General features: G+C 39.1%; 1 protein-coding gene across 1 annotated transcript in view; it reads left to right on the top strand.

Moving 5' to 3' along the window:
- LOC106071041 (A disintegrin and metalloproteinase with thrombospondin motifs 9-like) overlaps positions 1–20,193 on the top strand; it is a 145,779-nt gene that overhangs the window by 10,671 nt on the left and 114,915 nt on the right. Inside the window, exon 2 of the mRNA XM_056027552.1 lies at positions 6,081–6,634. Coding sequence (XP_055883527.1) covers positions 6,081–6,634 — 554 coding nt within the window. The remainder of the gene's footprint in view (positions 1–6,080; positions 6,635–20,193) is intronic.

The following is a 20,193-nucleotide window of genomic DNA, read 5'->3' as shown; positions in this document are numbered from 1 at the left end:
GTTTCCTCTCTGTCTACTTTCTAAATCAGCTGATTCACTTTGATTTTTTTTTTAAATTAGGCTAATGTAACATACCGAGCTGTATACAAGATTGTCATCAAAACAAGTAGGCCTACGTAATCATATGTAATGTAGCCTATGTCTGGCAGAAAGATAAACAAGGCCTACGTAATGTAATAATGATTTTAATTAATGTTTAGCAGACAAGATAGGCCAGGCCTGTGTATGTTATAATCAGATGTAATGTATGTCTTGTATGCAAGATACGCCTCTCCTACGCATGTTATAATCATGTGTAATGTATGAGTAGCAGACAAAATAGACCAGGCCTACGTACGTTGTAATCCTATGTAATGTAAGTCAAGTAGATAACAAAGGACAGGCCTACGTACCTAAGTGCTATCGTTGTATCAGTGAACAGCCGCATCTAAAAAAAGTGCATCAATAATTAGTCTAATTAGCTCATTTCAATGTTTACTGCTCATGATATTTATACCATTTATTCATTGACTAACTCTGTCAGTGTCTCGTGACAAAATGATTTAATCATTCACCAGTCTATCTAATAAAAACATTTTTTTTTATTTCGATGAACCACTGGTTCAGTTTTACATTGTCCGTATCAGATGAACACCTGGTTCAGTTTTACATTGCCCGTATCAGATGAACCACTGGTTCAGTTTTACATTGCCCGTATCAGCTGAACCACTGGTTCAGTTTTACATTGCCCGTATCAGATGAACCACTGGTTTAGTTTTACATTGCCCGTATCAGATGAACCACTGGTTCAGTTTTACATTGCCCGTATCAGATGAACCACTGGTTCAGTTTTACATTGCCCGTATCAGAGAGCGATTGATATTCATGGGGTGAACCACTAGATTTTATAGTCTTCATGTGGAAAAAAAGATCTGGTGTTTATGTCTGCGGAGTGACCTCTCTACAGACAGTGCTCTTACAGACTTGAGTACGGTGTAGATACTGGCTAGAACTACGTACAACATGCTGAGCAAGCAAACTTTGGCGCACGCCAGATCCTTCATCCTCTCTTTTTCTTTCTCTCACCGTCTTTTTCTCTTCGTTCCTTCCTGATGGTATGCATGCTGGTGCCCTCAGCCAGAAAAACTTAGGTATGAACTCCAGAATAGAAGAGAGAAAAAGACTGGCAAGTGACGAAACAAAGTCGGGACAGGGTGGTCTGCAATAGAGAGAGAGAAAAAAAGTGGATTAGATGACTGCGCATGCGTAGACGATGCATTTTTCTTGTCTAGTTGGCTGATTACAAGACAGAGTTTGAGTGTGGAGTGGTGTGAGTAGGTTGTGTGTAATTATGTAAGACAGTGGTGTGAGTAGGTAGTGTGTAATTATGTAAGACAGTGGTGTGAGTAGGTAGTGTGTAATTATGTAAAACAGTGGTGTGAGTAGGTAGTGTGTAATTATGTAAGACAGTGGTGTGAGTAGGTAGTGTGTAATTATGTAAGACAGTGGTGTGAGTAGGTAGTTTGAAATTATGTAAGACAGTGGTGTGAGTAGGTAGTTTGAAATTATGTAAGACAGTGGTGTGAGTAGGTAGTGTGTAATTATGTAAGACAGTGGTGTGAGTAGGTAGTTTGAAATTATGTAAGACAGTGGTGTGAGCAGGTAGTGTGTAATTATGTAAGACAGGGGTGTGCATTTCTGTAATCTAATGATGTGTGATGATAAGAGTGAGTAATGTGAGATGATATGAGTGAGTAATGTGTGAGTGATGTGTGATGATATAAATGAGTGATGTGTTATTGTGTGAGTGGTGAGTAATTGTTTGAATTAATGGTGTGTATTGTAGTGAGTGAGTTGCACTTATACATGGTTTGTCAATTAGTTTTTTTTTTTATTTTGGCCAATTAGTGATAGATCTGTTGTATTTTCAGTAATCATGTATGTAAGTAGTGTCTAGCTGTGATAATGAGTGGTGTGTAGTTGTGTCAGTTTGTGATGTGTAGTTGCGTCAATGATAAGTGATAAAGATAACTCAGCAATAAATTGGAATCTACTTTAGAAAAGCCTGAGTAGTAGACTGCGTGAAAGCTTGTCTGTCAGTGGTGTGTAGTTGTGTCAGTAACTGGTGTGTATTTGTGTCAGTGAGTTGTGTGTAGTTGTGTCAGTGAGTTGTGTTTATTTGTGTCAGTGAGTTGTGTTTAGTTGTGTCAGTGAGTTGTGTTTAGTTGTGTCAGTGAGTTGTGTTTAGTTGTGTCAGTGAGTTGTGTTTAATTGTGTCAGTGAGTTGTGTTTAGTTGTGTCAGTGAGTTATGTTTAGTTGTGTCAGTGAGTTGTGTTTAGTTGTGTCAGTGAGTTGTGTTTAGTTGTGTCAGTGAGTTGTGTTTATTTGTGTCAGTGAGTTGTGTTTAGTTGTGTCAGTGAGTTGTGTTTAGTTGTGTCAGTGAGTTGTGTTTATTTGTGTCAGTGAGTTGTGTTTAGTTGTGTCAGTGAGTTGTGTTTAGTTGTGTCAGTGAGTTGTGTTTAGTTGTGTCAGTGAGTTGTGTTTAGTTGTGTCAGTGAGTTGTGTTTAGTAGTGTCAGTGAGTTGTGTGTAGTTGTGTCGGTGAGTTGTGTTTAAATCTGTCAGTGAGTTGTGTGTAGTTGTGTCAGTGAGTTGTGTTTAGTTGTGTCAGTGAGTTGTGTGTAGTTGTGTCAGTGAGTTGTGTTTAGTTCTGTCAGTGAGTTGTGTGTAGTCGTGTCAGTGAGTTGTGTTTAGTTGTGTCAGTGAGTTGTGTTTAGTTGTGTCAGTGAGTTGTGTTTAGTTGTGTCAGTGAGTTGTGTTTAGTTGTGTCAGTGAGTTGTGTTTAGTTGTGTCAGTGAGTTGTGTTTAGTTGTGTCAATAACTGGTGTGTCAGTGAGGTGTGTTTAATTTTGTCAGTAAGTGGTGTGTAGTTGTGTCAGTGAGTTGTGTTTAGTTGTGTCAGTGAGTTGTGTTTAGTTGTGTCAGTGAGTTGTGTTTAGTTGTGTCAGTGAGTTGTGTTTAGTTGAGTCAGTGAGTTGTGTTTAGTTGTGTCAGTGAGTGGTGTTTAGTTGTGTCAGTGAGTTGTATTTAGTTGTGTCAGTGAGTTGTGTTTAGTTGTGTCAGTGAGTTGTGTTTAGTTGTGTCAGTGAGTTGTGTTTAGTTGTGTCAGTGAGTTGTGTTTAGTTGTGTCAATAACATGTGTGTCAGTGAGTTGTGTTTAGTTGTGTCAGTGAATTGTGTTTAGTTGTGTCAGTGAATTGTGTTTAGTAGTGTCAGTGAGTTGTGTTTAGTTGTGTCAGTGAGTTGTGTTTAGTAGTGTCAGTGAATTGTGTTTAGTTGTGTCAGTGAGTTGTGTTTAGTAGTGTCAGTGAGTTGTGTTTAGTTGTGTCAGTGAGTTGTGTTTAGTTGTGTCAGTGAGTTGTGTTTAGTTGTGTCAGTGAGTTGTAATTAGTTGTGTCAGTGAGTTGTGTTTATTTGTGTCAGTGAGTTGTGTGTAGTTGTGTCGGTGAGTTGTGTTTAAATCTGTCAGTGAGTTGTGTGTAGTTGTGTCAGTGAGTTGTGTTTAGTTGTGTCAGTGAGTTGTGTTTAGTTGTGTCAGTGAGTTGTGTTTAGTTGTGTCAGTGTGTTGTATTTAATTGTGCCAGTGTGTGGTCTGAAGTTATATCAGTGAGTTGTGTTTAGTTGTGTCAGTGGGTTGTGTTTAGTTGTATCAGTGTGTGGTCTGAAGATGTGTCAGTTACTGTCCTGTCTTTTGTTGGCTTTATGGCTCACTTTATTCCTTTAAGTTTAGTATAGATTCCTAGAAAACATCTGATAAGTCTGAGCACTATTTTACTGACAACGGAGTCCTGCCTGAACCCACACACTCACACACACATACCCACACTTCCATTATTATTACTCTACTCTATTATGCATTCTATAAGATATAGCTCCTCCTTCATTATCAAAGATGAGCAAATTTCTCATTTCCTATGGACTCGAAGATGATTTTAAAGTCCAATCCTCGCTTTAAAAAGCCGGCCGCATACGTGGCATGGGTGGGTTTGGTCCGATACAGACAGGCCTGCTTCTTCTCTCATATTTTTGTTGGTTTGGCGCTCTTTCACCCTGGCCACTCTTCTTGCTTCAAATCTTGAGACTCCGAGACTCACAGCTTCACGCCATGAGAAGCGATCGAGAGCTAGTGTTTAAAAAAAAAAACTATTTTTACAATAAATATCAACTCGTACCTTCATGGAAACAAACTTTCTGTGTCGGTGGACTCAAAAACCTGGGTGGAAACGGACTGAAATGCAGTTGCGTAAGTGCAACCAAATAGAATTCATTCGTCATCTAACTGAATGGTGCTAGGAGAAGGAGTTCCAGTCTAAAGAATAATTTAGGTTTTCCTAGGTTTTTTAAAGGCTCTGTCTAGGTTTTTTCAATTTAACTACATAACTTTCATAAATTTAATGATTTTATTTGAACTGCATTCCATAATAATATTATAATGGAAATCCCATGGGATGGGTCGGGATAAATTGCCATTTGATGACCAAAATGTAGCCCATGGACAACCCTGGGAATATTATAAAGTCTAGAACAGTGTTTCCTAAACTTTGTTATTATGGAACGCTTCGCACATTCTGAGTATATCGCTGAACACCTTGCTGATTTTGACAAAGCTTATATCAACTCACTGTCTGTCTGGTAAAAAAAGTTTGTACACGTTATTTCTCCGATACAAAATCTTGGATTAAGCTAAAATTTTGTTTGGTATCTCGAACAAGGGAAAGAAATTGTACTAGAATGAAGTGTTGGTATAAGCTGAATTAGTCTATAGGTCGCAGCTTTAAATTAAGTTTGAAACAAACAATACATAACTATTTAATCTACTATAGTCATTAGCACCTCACTAGTAGATTGGTTAGTATGTTAGCTCCCTCTCTGGTGTATAGAACAAAATTAATAATTACTTCTAATTTGGATTGTTTCGTGTATTGTCATCGACTATGGAATATTATGCAAATTTCAACATCATCCGAGAATGGGAGAAAAAACGTAATAACGGGATTAAATCCAAATATAAATCAACATTTCTCATCAAATAGCATTTATTCCCCTCATTTCGAAATAAAATTAATTAATCACCACTCATTAATAAAATAATCGCTCAATTTTTCATTGATTCATGTCTTGTCAGGTACAATCAAAATAAGTGTGCAAACATTTCAACTTGATCCTAACATGGGAAGTGGGAGAAAAACATGCACAAACTTTTGATCAGACAGACAGACAGAGTGAGTTGATAGAAGCTTTGTCAAAATATTTCTAATAGATTTATTGTTTTTGGTCTAGATCTATTAATTTAATTAATTAACTTAATTTCATGACTGATCCAAAACTCAGTGATACAATTACTCTTTGTATACGTGGTTTTTATAAAGTATATTTGATGTTTTTCTGGTTTAGATTCATTCACGTAGTGGTCTCTTGTGGCCTAATTGTTAATTAGTCCAGTAGTTCGTGGAACACCTATTCAGGCCTGTCGCGGAACACAGTGGGAGACACAGGTCTAGTAAATCTATACATTCGTTTGACTAGGTTTCTTTCCCTGGAAAGGAAGAGGGGGGATAGAACGGAGCGTCAATCTAACACTCCTAAGTCATTAAGAGACAAGAACTCGCTCATTGTTTCATGTTTTTTATGTATATATATTTGACTTGTTTATTGTCTTTAATGTACTGTTATTGTTTAAATATATATATATTGTTTCTTTTACTCTCGACGTTTGATGTTTACAAAAACATTGTTCACGCTGATTGAAATATATCCACTCACTATCTGTTCGTTGTAATCTCATCGTATTTGCTCTAATTCAATCAACTGCGCATGTTGTACAAATAGTGCCTCCTCTTGTCAGGTCACTGTCAGGTAGAGAGGGAACGAGGAGTTTGGGGAAGTCACTTGGATAGTGAAACTAAGACTAGTGATGAATTGAGAGAGAGAGAGAGAGAGAGAGAGAGAGAGAGCAAATGAAAGGGCCTATTTACAATGTTTATGATGTTTAAGAATTTGTAACACTATTAATAAGTCAGAACACATTTGTTTTTCCACAGACCACTCTGAGATAGCCCGTACACGTGTAGATGGGTTGATTGGTTCAAACCCTTCCAGTGTTCTACGTCACGCTGATGCTAATCGGCCTTTAGATAAGACCGTGGCCTCTAATCAGTTGAACACACGCCTACTGGACTGGGACGACTCGGCCCTGACTGCCGGCCAGACTCGTCAAAGGTCACAGGGAAGAGATGCCGAGACTAAAGATAGGAAAGATAACCAGGCCAGTTGGGACGTCGATCCGCTCTGGTCAGACAATGACGATGGTCAGAGCGAAACGGACGAGGGTCAGCATGACCCCCATGACAGTGTGGGGGAGAGGAAGGAGCACCTTGTGCTGTCAGTCAGCGCCCCGGATTTGTTTCAGACAATTACTCTGGTGTTGGACCAGGTGTCAGAGCTCCTCTCCCCTGGCTTTGTGATTCAAAGGGTGCAGGGAAACGTCTCCTGGTTGGAGGAAGTGCAGGACAGAGGAATGGATTGTTATTTTTCTGGGATCGTCATGCAACACCCAAATAACTCCAACGTAGCTTTAAGTTTATGCGATGGAGTGGTAAGTGAACCTCGTGTCACATTTAGATAGTCTTTAACACTTTTGAAAATCTTACATTGAATCCTTATTCTCCTGGAGTACATCACACATACACATGATCAACACCTTTTTCTTGGTGGAGACTGGAGTTTTTCTCTTCCATAACTCTTTTATCTTTTCCACATCCATTTGAAATGATATTTAGTTTAAAAATCTTTGGATGTACTGTAGACCTATGTTCCCAAACAAAAAACTCTGGGTTCTACTTGAGATCTCGCACTCAATACTCAAGGTTCCTACTGTAGACCCCTCTATGTTCCTACTTGAGAGCCCAGACTCAATACTCTAGGTTCCTACTGTAGACCCCTCTATGTTCCTACTTGAGAGCCCAGACTCAATACTCTAGGTTCCTACTGTAGACCCCTCTATGTTCCTACTTGAGAGCCCAGACTCAATACTCTAGGTTCCTACTGTAGACCCCTCTATGTTCCTACTTGAGAGCCCAGACTCAATACTCTAGGTTCCTACTGTAGACCCCTCTATGTTCCTACTTGACACCCCAAATGTAAAACTCTAGGCTCTACTTGACACCCCAAATATAAAACTTAAGGTTCTACTTGAGACCCCGCACTTAATACTTTAGTTTCCTACTGTAGACTCCTCAATGTTCCTACTTGAGACCCCAAATGTAAAACTCTAGGCTCTACTTGAGACCCCAAATGTAAAACTCTAGGCTCTACTTGAGACCCCAAATGTAAAACTCTAGTCTCTACTTGAGACCCCGCACTCAATACTTTAGGTTCCCACTGTAGACTCCTCTATTTCCTACTTGAGACCCCGCACTCAATACTCTAGGTTCCTACTGTAGACCCCTCTATGTTCTTACTTGAGACCCCGCACTCAATACTTTAGGTTCCCACTGTAGACTCCTCTATTTCCTACTTGAGACCCCGCACTCAATACTCTAGGTTCCTACTGTAGACCCCTCTATGTTCTTACTTGAGACCCCGCACTCAATACTTTAGGTTCCTACTGTAGACCCCACTATGTTCCTACTTGACACCCCAAATGTAAAATTCTAGGCTCTACTTGAGACCCCGCACTCAATACTTTAGGTTCACACTGTAGACTTATGTTCCCAAACAAAAAACTCTGGGTTCTACTTGAGATCTCGCACTCAATACTCTAGGTTCCTACTGTAGACTTATGTTCCCAAACAAAAAACTCTGGGTTCTACTTGAGATCTCGCACTCAATACTCTAGGTTCCTACTGTAGACCCCTCTATGTTCCTACTTGAGAGCCCAGACTCAATACTCTAGGTTCCTACTGTAGACCCCTCTATGTTCCTACTTGAGAGCCCAGACTCAATACTCTAGGTTCCTACTGTAGACCCCTCTATGTTCCTACTTGAGAGCCCAGACTCAATACTTTAGGTTCCTACTGTAGACTCCTCTATTTCCTACTTGAGACCCCGCACTCAATACTTTAGGTTCCTACTGTAGACTCCACTATTTCCTACTTGAGACCCCGCACTCAATACTTTAGGTTCCTACTGTAGACTCCTCTATTTCCTACTTGAGACGCCGCACTCAATACTTTAGGTTCCCACTGTAGACTCCTCTATTTCCTACTTGAGACCCCGCACTCAATACTTTAGGTTCCTACTGTAGACCCCTCTGTTTCCTACTTGACACCCCCTCCCACTGAAAACTCTAGGTTCCTATTATAGTTTCCCCCATTTTAAGACCTGAATAGATTTGTACATGATCTGGGACCCGCACATCGGTTTTATCGGCTTCTTTTTCTGCTTTTTAGACTTTTCTTTCTAGTTAGATGTAAGCTTTGTGGTGAACATTTTCATCTAGGTCAGAACAATTTCATCTAGGTCAGAACAATTTCATCTAGGTCAGAACAATTTCATCTAGGTCAGAACAATTTCATCTAGGTCAGAACAAGTTTAAATGGCTAGCTTTTTGGTGTATCCGGTGTAGAGAATCAAGGGAGTGTTGATAAGGTTATATATTTTAAAGGTATAGAATCAAGGGAGTGTTGGTAAGGTTATATATTTTAAAGGTATAGAATCAAGGGAGTGTTGATAAGGTTATATATTTTAAAGGTATAGAATCAAGGGAGATTTGATAAGGTATATATTTTAAAGGTATAGAATCAAGGAAGTGTTGATAAGGTTATATATTTTAAAAGTATAGAATCAAGGGAGTGTTGATAAGGTTATATATTTTAAAGGTATAGAATCAAGGGAGTGTTGATAAGGTTATATATTTTAAAGGTATAGAATCAAGGGAGTGTTGATAAGGTTATATATTTTAAAGGTATAGAATCAAGGGAGTGTTGATAAGGTTATATATTTTAAAGTTATAGAATCAAGGGAGTGTTGATAAGGTTATATATTTTAAAGGTATAGAATCAAGGGAGTGTTGATAAGGTTATATATTTTAAAGGTATAGAATCAAGGGAGTGTTGATAAGGTTATATATTTTAAAGGTATAGAATCAAGGGAGTGTTGATAAGGTTATATATTTTAAAGGTATAGAATCAAGGGAGTGTTGATAAGGTTATATATTTTAAAGGTATAGAATCAAGGGAGTGTTGATAAGGTATATATTTTAAAGGTATAGAATCAAGGGAGTGTTGATAGGGTTATATATTTTAAAGGTACAGAATCAAGGGAGTGTTGATAAGGTATATATTGTTACAAATGAACAGTGATAGGTAGAGGTCAACGCATGACCCCGGCGAGATGACACAGCAGCTAGTGTTCCCTGGAATCTACATGTACAAACAAAGACAGGATGTGACGTGTCCACACGTGTTGTTCCAGGGGACGAACAGATCTAAGTAGGGGGACAGTTACTAATGAACAGTGACAGATAAAGGTCACTACATGTGACCCCGACTTGATGACACTGCAGCGAGTGTTTTCTGGAATCTACGTGTATAAATAAAAACAGGATGTGCCGTTTCCTGACATGTTATTCCAGAGGATACTATGAGTGTTTGTGCAACTTTGGAGAAGCGATTAGGGACTCTATATAAGCCAGAAAGTTAATGTGAAAGTCAGTCGTATGGAGTCGTGAGTGAGCCGTTACAGTCGATACAGACTATGTAAGACGTGTGCGGCTCTGTGGAAGAGAAATGTGTACGACTCGATGCAAGTTAACTAGGGTAGAGTTAACTGGAGTGGACTACTGTCGTTAAAGTCTATACAGCGAACTACAGTGGACTTAAGCCGTTACAGTCGATACAGTCGATGTAAGACGTGTGCGGCTCTGATTCGGTAGACTTGAGTACGACTTGGTTCAGCTTTGGGAGACCTGGAGCGACACTGGGAAGTGTGTCGTTGGTCTGTTCTGTGGAATACGGCTCGAGGAAAGTTGAGAAGAGATGAATTGCAACGAAGTGAAGAGATGAATTGCAACGAAGTATAGCTAAATGTAAACTGACAGATATTGTACAGTCTTCTACGCTACATGTTACAGTAACGAATTGTTAGAGTTAATAGTCATTAAAGTTATATGAAACTGAAAGTTTAGTCGTCAAGTTCTTTGCTGTGTTTTTATTTGTGTGCCAACTAATACATCTAGCCAGAAGATTCAGAAATACGTAACAATATTTTAAAGGTAAAGAATCAAGGGAGTGTTGATAAGGTATATATTTTAAAGGTACAGAATCAAGGGAGTGTTGATAAGGTTATATATTTTAAAGGTACAGAATCAAGGGAGTGTTGATAAGGTTATATATTTTAAAGGCATAGAATCAAGGGAGTGTTGATAAGGTATATATTTTAAAGGTACAGAATCAAGGGAGTGTTGATAAGGTATATATTTCAAAGGTATAGAATCAAGGGAGTGTTGATAAGGTATATATTTTAAAGGTATAGAATCAAGGGAGTGTTTATAAGGTATATATTTTAAAGGTACAGAATCAAGGGAGTGTTGATAAGGTATATATTTTAAAGGTACACAATCAAGGGAGTGTTGATAAGGTTATATATTTTAAAGGTATAGAATCAAGGGAGTGTTGATAAGGTATATATTTTAAAGGAACAGAATCAAGGGAGTGTTGATAAGTTTATATATTTTAAAGGTATAGAATCAAGGGAGTGTTGATAAGGTATATATTTTAAAGGTATAGAATCAAGGAAGTGTTGATAAGGTTATATATTTTAAAGGTATAGAATCAAGGGAGTGTTGAAAAGGTTATATATTTTAAAGGTATAGAATCAAGGGAGTGTTGATAAGGTTATATATTTTAAAGGTATAGAATCAAGGGAGTGTTGATAAGGTTATATATTTTAAAGGTATAGAATCAAGGGAGTGTTGATAAGGTATATATTTTAAAGGTACAGAATCAAGGGAGTGTTGATAAGGTATATATTTTAAAGGTATTGAATCAAGGGAGTGTTGATAAGGTATATATTTTAAAGGTATAGAATCAAGGGAGTGTTGATAAGGTTATATATTTTAAAGGTATAGAATCAAGGGAGTGTTGATAAGGTTATATATTTTAAAGGTATAGAATTAAGGGAGTGTTGATAAGGTTATATATTTTAAAGGTATAGAATCAAGGGAGTGTTGATAAGGTTATATATTTTAAAGGTATAGAATCAAGGGAGTGTTGATAAGGTATATATTTTAAAGGTACAGAATCAAGTTGTTTGTGTATAGCTTTTTTAGGGAATGCAAACTCATTTTTTTAAAGCTTTTATATGTGTAGATTTTTTAAAATGACAAAGCTTATATCAACTCTGTCTGTCTGCGTGTCTGTCTGACCAAAAGTTTGTACACAAAATCTCGGATCAAGGTGAAATTTTGCAAAATTATTTCTTTTACCTGAAAACACGGGAATCAATAAAAAAATCACCAATTAGTTCAACGCATTGGTAACTATTGGTAATAAATCATTTTGTTTTCGTCTCTCAAACAATGACAAGAAATAGTATTTGACGGAAGTGGTATAAGCTTAATTAGTCCCCTTTATAATAGGCTGCCGTCTAAGACTTAGTGAACACAAACATGAAATAGAAATAATAGATAGCTATACGATATTCCATGTTCTTAGAATCTTCGCTAGCAGAGTGGTTTCCGCGTTGCCTTGAGAATCCCACAAGTTCCAATTCAGGTCGTTCCCTTTTAAAAAACAAAATACATTTAAAAAGCCATCATCCAGCTACCCCATTCTTTCTCCCCTTTTCCAACTGGTTCATACAATTGATACAATCATAGCGTATTAAGAACGCAAAAAGCATGAAATTGCGCTTAACAAAAATAATTGGTAAAAAAATATTTCTAATCGCACAGATTTATTTATTAGTCTATACGTCCATGAACATTCCCCAACTATCTTGTTGTTCTCTACGTTCGTGAACATCTACCAACTATCTTGTGTTTTCTTTACGTTCTTGAACATATCCCAACTATTTTGTTGTTCTTTACGTTCTTGAACATATCCCAACTATTTTGTTGTTCTTTACGTTCTTGAACATCTCCCAACTATTTTGTTGTTCTTTACGTTCGTGAACATCCCCCAACTATCTTGTTCTTTACGTTCGTGAACATCCCACAACTATCTTGTTGTTTACGTTCGTGAACATTCCCCAACTATCTTGTTGTTTACGTTCGTGAACATTCCCCAACTATCTTGTTGTTTACGTTCGTGAACATCCCCCAACTATCTTGTTGTTTTTTACGTTCGTGAACATCCCCCAACTATCTTGTTCTTTACGTTCGTGAACATCCCCCAACTATCTTGTTCTTTACGTTCGTGAACATCCCCCAACTATCTTTTTGTTGTTTACGTTCGTGAACATCCCCCAACTATCTTGTTGTTCTTTACGTTCGTGAACATCCCCCAACTATCTTTTTGTTTACGTTCGTGAACATCCCCCAAGTATCTTGTTGTTTACGTTCGTGAACATCCAAAAACTATCTTGTTCTTTACGTTCGTGAACATCCCCCAACTATCTTGTTCTTTACGTCGTGAACATCCCCCAACTATCTTGTTGTTTACGTTCGTGAACATCCCCCAACTATCTTGTTCTTTACGTTCGTGAACATCCCCCAACTATCTTGTTGTTCTTTACGTTCGTGAACATCCCCCAACTATCTTGTTGTTCTTTACGTTCGTGAACATCCCCCAACTATCTTGTTCTTTACGTTCGTGAACATCCCCCAACTATCTTGTTCTTTACGTTCGTGAACATCTCCCAACTATCTTGTTGTTTACGTTTGTGAACATCCCCCAACTATCTTGTTGTTTACGTTCGTGAACATCCCCCACTATCTTGTTCTTTACGTTCGTGAACATCCCCCAACTAACTTGTTCTTTACGTTCGTGAACATCTCCCAACTATCTTGTTGTTTACGTTCGTGAACATCCCCCACTATCTTGTTGTTTACGTTCGTGAACATCCCCCAACTATCTTGTTCTTTACGTTCGTGAACATCCCACAACTATCTTGTTGTTTACGTTCGTGAACATTCCCCAACTATCTTGTTGTTTACGTTCGTGAACATTCCCCAACTATCTTGTTGTTAACGTTCGTGAACATCCCCCAACTATCTTGTTGTTTTTTACGTTCGTGAACATCCCCCAACTATCTTGTTCTTTACGTTCGTGAAATCCCCCAACTATCTTGTTCTTTACGTTCGTGAACATCCCCCAACTATCTTTTTGTTGTTTACGTTCGTGAACATCCCCCAACTATCTTGTTGTTCTTTACGTTCGTGAACATCCCCCAACTATCTTTTTGTTTACGTTCGTGAACATCCCCCACTATCTTGTTGTTTACGTTCGTGAACATCCAAAAACTATCTTGTTCTTTACGTTCGTGAACATCCCCCAACTATCTTGTTCTTTACGTCGTGAACATCCCCCAACTATCTTGTTGTTTACGTTCGTGAACATCCCCCAACTATCTTGTTCTTTACGTTCGTGAACATCCCCCAACTATCTTGTTGTTCTTTACGTTCGTGAACATCCCCCAACTATCTTGTTGTTCTTTACGTTCGTGAACATCCCCCAACTATCTTGTTCTTTACGTTCGTGAACATCCCCCAACTATCTTGTTCTTTACGTTCGTGAACATCTCCCAACTATCTTGTTGTTTACGTTTGTGAACATCCCCCAACTATCTTGTTGTTTACGTTCGTGAATATCCCCCACTATCTTGTTCTTTACGTTCGTGAACATCCCCCAACTAACTTGTTCTTTACGTTCGTGAACATCTCCCAACTATCTTGTTGTTTACGTTCGTGAACATCCCCCACTATCTTGTTGTTTACGTTCGTGAACATCCCCCAAATATCTTGTTCTTTACGTTCGTGAACATCCCCCAACTATCTTGTTTTTCTTTACGTTCGTGAACATCCCCCAACTATCTTGTTGTTCTTTACGTTCGTGAACATCCCCCAACTATCTTGTTCTTTACGTTCGTGAACATCTCCCAACTATCTTGTTGTTTACGTTTGTGAACATCCCCCAACTATCTTGTTGTTTACGTTCGTGAACATCCCCCAACTATCTTGTTGTTCTTTACGTTCGTGAACATCTACCAACTATCTTGTGTTTTCTTTACGTTCTTGAACATATCCCAACTATTTTGTTGTTCTTTACGTTCTTGAACATATCCCAACTATTTTGTTGTTCTTTACGTTCTTGAACATCTCCCAACTATTTTGTTGTTCTTTACGTTCGTGAACATCCCCCAACTATCTTGTTCTTTACGTTCGTGAACATCCCACAACTATCTTGTTGTTTACGTTCGTGAACATTCCCCAACTATCTTGTTGTTTACGTTCGTGAACATTCCCCAACTATCTTGTTGTTTACGTTCGTGAACATCCCCCAACTATCTTGTTGTTTTTTACGTTCGTGAACATCCCCCAACTATCTTGTTCTTTACGTTCGTGAACATCCCCCAACTATCTTGTTCTTTACGTTCGTGAACATCCCCCAACTATCTTTTTGTTGTTTACGTTCGTGAACATCCCCCAACTATCTTGTTGTTCTTTACGTTCGTGAACATCCCCCAACTATCTTTTTGTTTACGTTCGTGAACATCCCCCAAGTATCTTGTTGTTTACGTTCGTGAACATCCAAAAACTATCTTGTTCTTTACGTTCGTGAACATCCCCCAACTATCTTGTTCTTTACGTCGTGAACATCCCCCAACTATCTTGTTGTTTACGTTCGTGAACATCCCCCAACTATCTTGTTCTTTACGTTCGTGAACATCCCCCAACTATCTTGTTGTTCTTTACGTTCGTGAACATCCCCCAACTATCTTGTTGTTCTTTACGTTCGTGAACATCCCCCAACTATCTTGTTCTTTACGTTCGTGAACATCCCCCAACTATCTTGTTCTTTACGTTCGTGAACATCTCCCAACTATCTTGTTGTTTACGTTTGTGAACATCCCCCAACTATCTTGTTGTTTACGTTCGTGAACATCCCCCACTATCTTGTTCTTTACGTTCGTGAACATCCCCCAACTAACTTGTTCTTTACGTTCGTGAACATCTCCCAACTATCTTGTTGTTTACGTTCGTGAACATCCCCCACTATCTTGTTGTTTACGTTCGTGAACATCCCCCAACTATCTTGTTCTTTACGTTCGTGAACATCCCACAACTATCTTGTTGTTTACGTTCGTGAACATTCCCCAACTATCTTGTTGTTTACGTTCGTGAACATTCCCCAACTATCTTGTTGTTAACGTTCGTGAACATCCCCCAACTATCTTGTTGTTTTTTACGTTCGTGAACATCCCCCAACTATCTTGTTCTTTACGTTCGTGAAATCCCCCAACTATCTTGTTCTTTACGTTCGTGAACATCCCCCAACTATCTTTTTGTTGTTTACGTTCGTGAACATCCCCCAACTATCTTGTTGTTCTTTACGTTCGTGAACATCCCCCAACTATCTTTTTGTTTACGTTCGTGAACATCCCCCACTATCTTGTTGTTTACGTTCGTGAACATCCAAAAACTATCTTGTTCTTTACGTTCGTGAACATCCCCCAACTATCTTGTTCTTTACGTCGTGAACATCCCCCAACTATCTTGTTGTTTACGTTCGTGAACATCCCCCAACTATCTTGTTCTTTACGTTCGTGAACATCCCCCAACTATCTTGTTGTTCTTTACGTTCGTGAACATCCCCCAACTATCTTGTTGTTCTTTACGTTCGTGAACATCCCCCAACTATCTTGTTCTTTACGTTCGTGAACATCCCCCAACTATCTTGTTCTTTACGTTCGTGAACATCTCCCAACTATCTTGTTGTTTACGTTTGTGAACATCCCCCAACTATCTTGTTGTTTACGTTCGTGAATATCCCCCACTATCTTGTTCTTTACGTTCGTGAACATCCCCCAACTAACTTGTTCTTTACGTTCGTGAACATCTCCCAACTATCTTGTTGTTTACGTTCGTGAACATCCCCCACTATCTTGTTGTTTACGTTCGTGAACATCCCCCAAATATCTTGTTCTTTACGTTCGTGAACATCCCCCAACTATCTTGTTTTTCTTTACGTTCGTGAACATCCCCCAACTATCTTGTTGTTCTTTACGTTCGTGAACATCCCCCAACTATCTTGTTCTTTACGTTCGTGAACATCTCCCAACTATCTTGTTGTTTACGTTTGTGAACATCCCCCAACTATCTTGTTGTTTACGTTCGTGAACATCCCCCAACTATCTTGTTGTTCTTTACGTTCGTGAACATCCCCCAACTATCTTGTTGTTCTTTACGTTCGTGAACATCCCCCAACTATCTTGTTTTTCTTTACGTTCGTGAACATCCTCCAACTATCTTGTTCTTTACGTTCGTGAACATCCCCCAACTATCTTGTTGTTCTTTACGTTCGTGAACATCCCCCAACTATCTTGTTCTTTACGTTCGTGAACATCTCCCAACTATCTTGTTGTTTACGTTTGTGAACATCCCCCAACTATCTTGTTCTTTACGTTCGTGAACATCCCCCAACTATCTTGTTCTTTACGTTCGTGAACATCCCCCAACTATCTTGTTGTTCTTTACGTTCGTGAACATCCCCCATTATCTTGTTCTTTACGTTCGTGAACATCTCCCAACTATCTTGTTGTTTACGTTCGTGAACATCCCCCAACTATCTTGTTCTTTACGTTCGTGAACATCCCCCAACTATCTTGTTGTTCTTTACGTTCGTGAACATCCCCCAACTATCTTGTTGTTCTTTACGTTCGTGAACATCTCCCAACTATCTTGTTGTTTACGTTCGTGAACATCCCCCAACTATCTTGTTCTTTACGTTCGTGAACATCCCCCAACTATCTTGTTGTTGTTTACGTTTGTGAACATCCCCCAACTATCTTGTTCTTTACGTTCGTGAACATCCCCCAACTATCTTGTTCTTTACGTTCGTGAACTTCCCCCAACTATCTTGTTGTTCTTTACGTTCGTGAACATCCCCCAACTATCTTGTTGTTCTTTACGTTCGTGAACATCTCCCAACTATCTTGTTGTTTACGTTCGTGAACATCCCCAAACTATCTTGTTCTTTACGTTCGTGAACATCCCCCAACTATCTTGTTGTTCTTTACGTTCGTGAACATCCCCCACTATCTTGTTCTTTACGTTCGTGAACATCCCCCACTATCTTGTTCTTTACGTTCGTGAACATCCCCCAACTATCTTGTTGTTCTTTACGTTCGTGAACATCCCCCAACTATCTTGTTCTTTACGTTCGTGAACATCTCCCAAATATCTTGTTGTTTACGTTCGTGATCATCCCCCAACTATCTTGTTCTTTACGTTCGTGAACATCCCCCAACTATCTTGTTGTTCTTTACGTTCGTGAACATCCCCCAACTATCTTGTTGTTCTTTACGTTCGTGAACATCCCCCAACTATCTTGTTGTTCTTTACGTTCGTGAACATCCCCCAACTATCTCGTTCTTTACGTTCGTGAACATCTCCCAACTATCTTGTTGTTTACGTTTGTGAACATCCCCCAACTATCTTGTTGTTTACGTTCGTGAACATCCCCCAACTATCTTGTTGTTCTTTACGTTCGTGAACATCCCCCAACTATCTTGTTTTTCTTTACGTTCGTGAACATCCTCCAACTATCTTGTTCTTTACGTTCGTGAACATCCCCCAACTATCTTGTTGTTCTTTACGTTCGTGAACATCCCCCAACTATCTTGTTCTTTACGTTCGTGAACATCTCCCAACTATCTTGTTGTTTACGTTTGTGAACATCCCCCAACTATCTTGTTCTTTACGTTCGTGAACATCCCCCAACTATCTTGTTCTTTACGTTCGTGAACATCTCCCAACTATCTTGTTGTTTACGTTCGTGAACATCCCCCAACTATCTTGTTGTTTACGTTCGTGAACATCCCCCAACTAACTTGTTGTTTACGTTCGTGAACATCTCCCAACTATCTTGTTCTTTACGTTCGTGAACAGCCCCCAACCATCTTGTTATTTTTTACGTTCGTGAACATCCCCCAACTATCTTGTTCTTTACGTTCGTGAACATCCCCCAACTATCTTGTTGTTCTTTACGTTCGTGAACATCCCCCAACTATCTTGTTGTTCTTTACGTTCGTGAACATCCCCCAACTATCTTGTTCTTTACGTTCGTGAACATCCCCCAACTATCTTGTTCTTTACGTTCGTGAACATCCCCCAACTATCTTGTTGTTCTTTACGTTCGTGAAAATCCCCCACTATCTTGTTGTTTACGTTCGTGAACATCCCCCAACTATCTTGTTGTTCTTTACGTTCGTGAACATTCCCCAACTATCTTGTTGTTTACGTTCGTGAACATTCCCCAACTATCTTGTTGTTTACGTTCGTGAACATCCCCCAACTATCTTGTTGTTCTTTACGTTCGTGAACATTCCCCAACTATCTTGTTGTTTACGTTCGTGAACATTCCCCAACTATCTTGTTGTTTACGTTCGTGAACATCCCCCAACTATCTTGTTGTTTTTTACGTTCGTGAACATCCCCCAACTATCTTGTTGTTTACGTTCGTGAACATCCCCCAACTATCTTGTTGTTCTTTACGTTCGTGAACATCCCCCAACTATCTTGTTCTTTACGTTCGTGAACATCCCCCAACTATCTTGTTCTTTACGTTCGTGAACATCCCCCAACTATCTTGTTCTTTACGTTCGTGAACATCCCTCAACTATCTTGTTCTTTACGTTCGTGAACATCCCCCAACTATCTTGTTCTTTACGTTCGTGAACATCTCCCAACTATCTTGTTGTTCTTTACGTTCGTGAACATCTCCCAACTATCTTGTTGTTTACGTTCGTGAACATCTCCCAACTATCTTGTTGTTTACGTTCGTGAACATCTCCCAACTATCTTGTTCTTTACGTTCGTGAACATCTCCCAACTATCTTGTTGTTTACGTTCGTGAACATCCCCCAACTATCGTGTTGTTCTTTACGTTCGCCACAACAAATAGTTTACCTGAAAAATTCCGCTATCTTGTTCATTGGATCTAGCCTGAAATGTTGGACGAACATGTCTGACTGCAAGTGTCTCTTCAGTTCAATGTACAATGAACGATGCATTCCACGCGCTATTTGTACAAGACGAATCAAGAATGGGTTGGGCAGAGAGAAAAAAACAACAAGGACTTTAATATCATCTAATCAGCTTGTTTGTCCTCTTATTTGGTGAAGAAAATCTACATAATCTCCACCACTAGCTAATAAAGAACATTTACATTTAGTCATAAAGGAATCAACGTTAACCCTTTCAGTTCTGACGCCGTCATAGTGCAAAACAATGTTCTACGTCTGAACTAGACACACCCTAAGGAGAGGTCCCATAGTACATAAAGTTTAGGGATCAAATTATTCTGTTTATCAGAAAACACAAAAGAGTTAACGGTCTAAAAATATATAGCTCTGTGATTAGACTGCACTTGTCCAGACTACAAGAAATGAATAATTGAGACAGTGAGGAATGTCTGGGTGTAGATCTAGTTTAGGATCAATGGCCAGCCAACGAAGGAAGGATCACAAACGATCAAGCCGCTTCAATTAATTGTCTGTCCCCTGGCCGTAGCTTTGACTACCCCTAACACTAGACAATACATCTTGACTATTCGTGTGTGTGTGCGTGCAAATTTTCAGTTAAACGGTTGTTCTTTGTGCCCGGGAGGTGGGGTTTTCACTGAATCAACAGCATCCTGTACTCGTTTGACCATTGTGGCTGTGCTTGTGTTTGAACAATCACCCACTAAAGAATTTCATTTTCACGACAATAGTGGACTTTTCATGGACGGCTTATTTGAAGATACTATTTGGTGGATATTGAGACATGAGACAATTTCAGCACAGCACGGGAGGGGGGGGAGTGAAAGAGACTCCTCGGGGCATGGACGTGGTAAAGGCATTCTCGGCAGAAAATGAAAAACAAATTCCAATGTCTTTCAATTTGTATTAACACATCTATGCGAGACTATAGCATATCTATATAACACGTATTTATAGACCTGTTATAACACATCCGTACAGTAGGGGGATCGGAATTTAGTTACTGATTTT

The sequence above is a fragment of the Biomphalaria glabrata genome, chromosome 4, assembly GCF_947242115.1.
Source record: "Biomphalaria glabrata chromosome 4, xgBioGlab47.1, whole genome shotgun sequence".
Lineage (NCBI taxonomy): Eukaryota > Metazoa > Mollusca > Gastropoda > Planorbidae > Biomphalaria > Biomphalaria glabrata.
The sequence above is the reverse complement of the archived record's forward strand: the minus strand, read 5'-3'. Positions and strand labels throughout refer to the sequence as shown.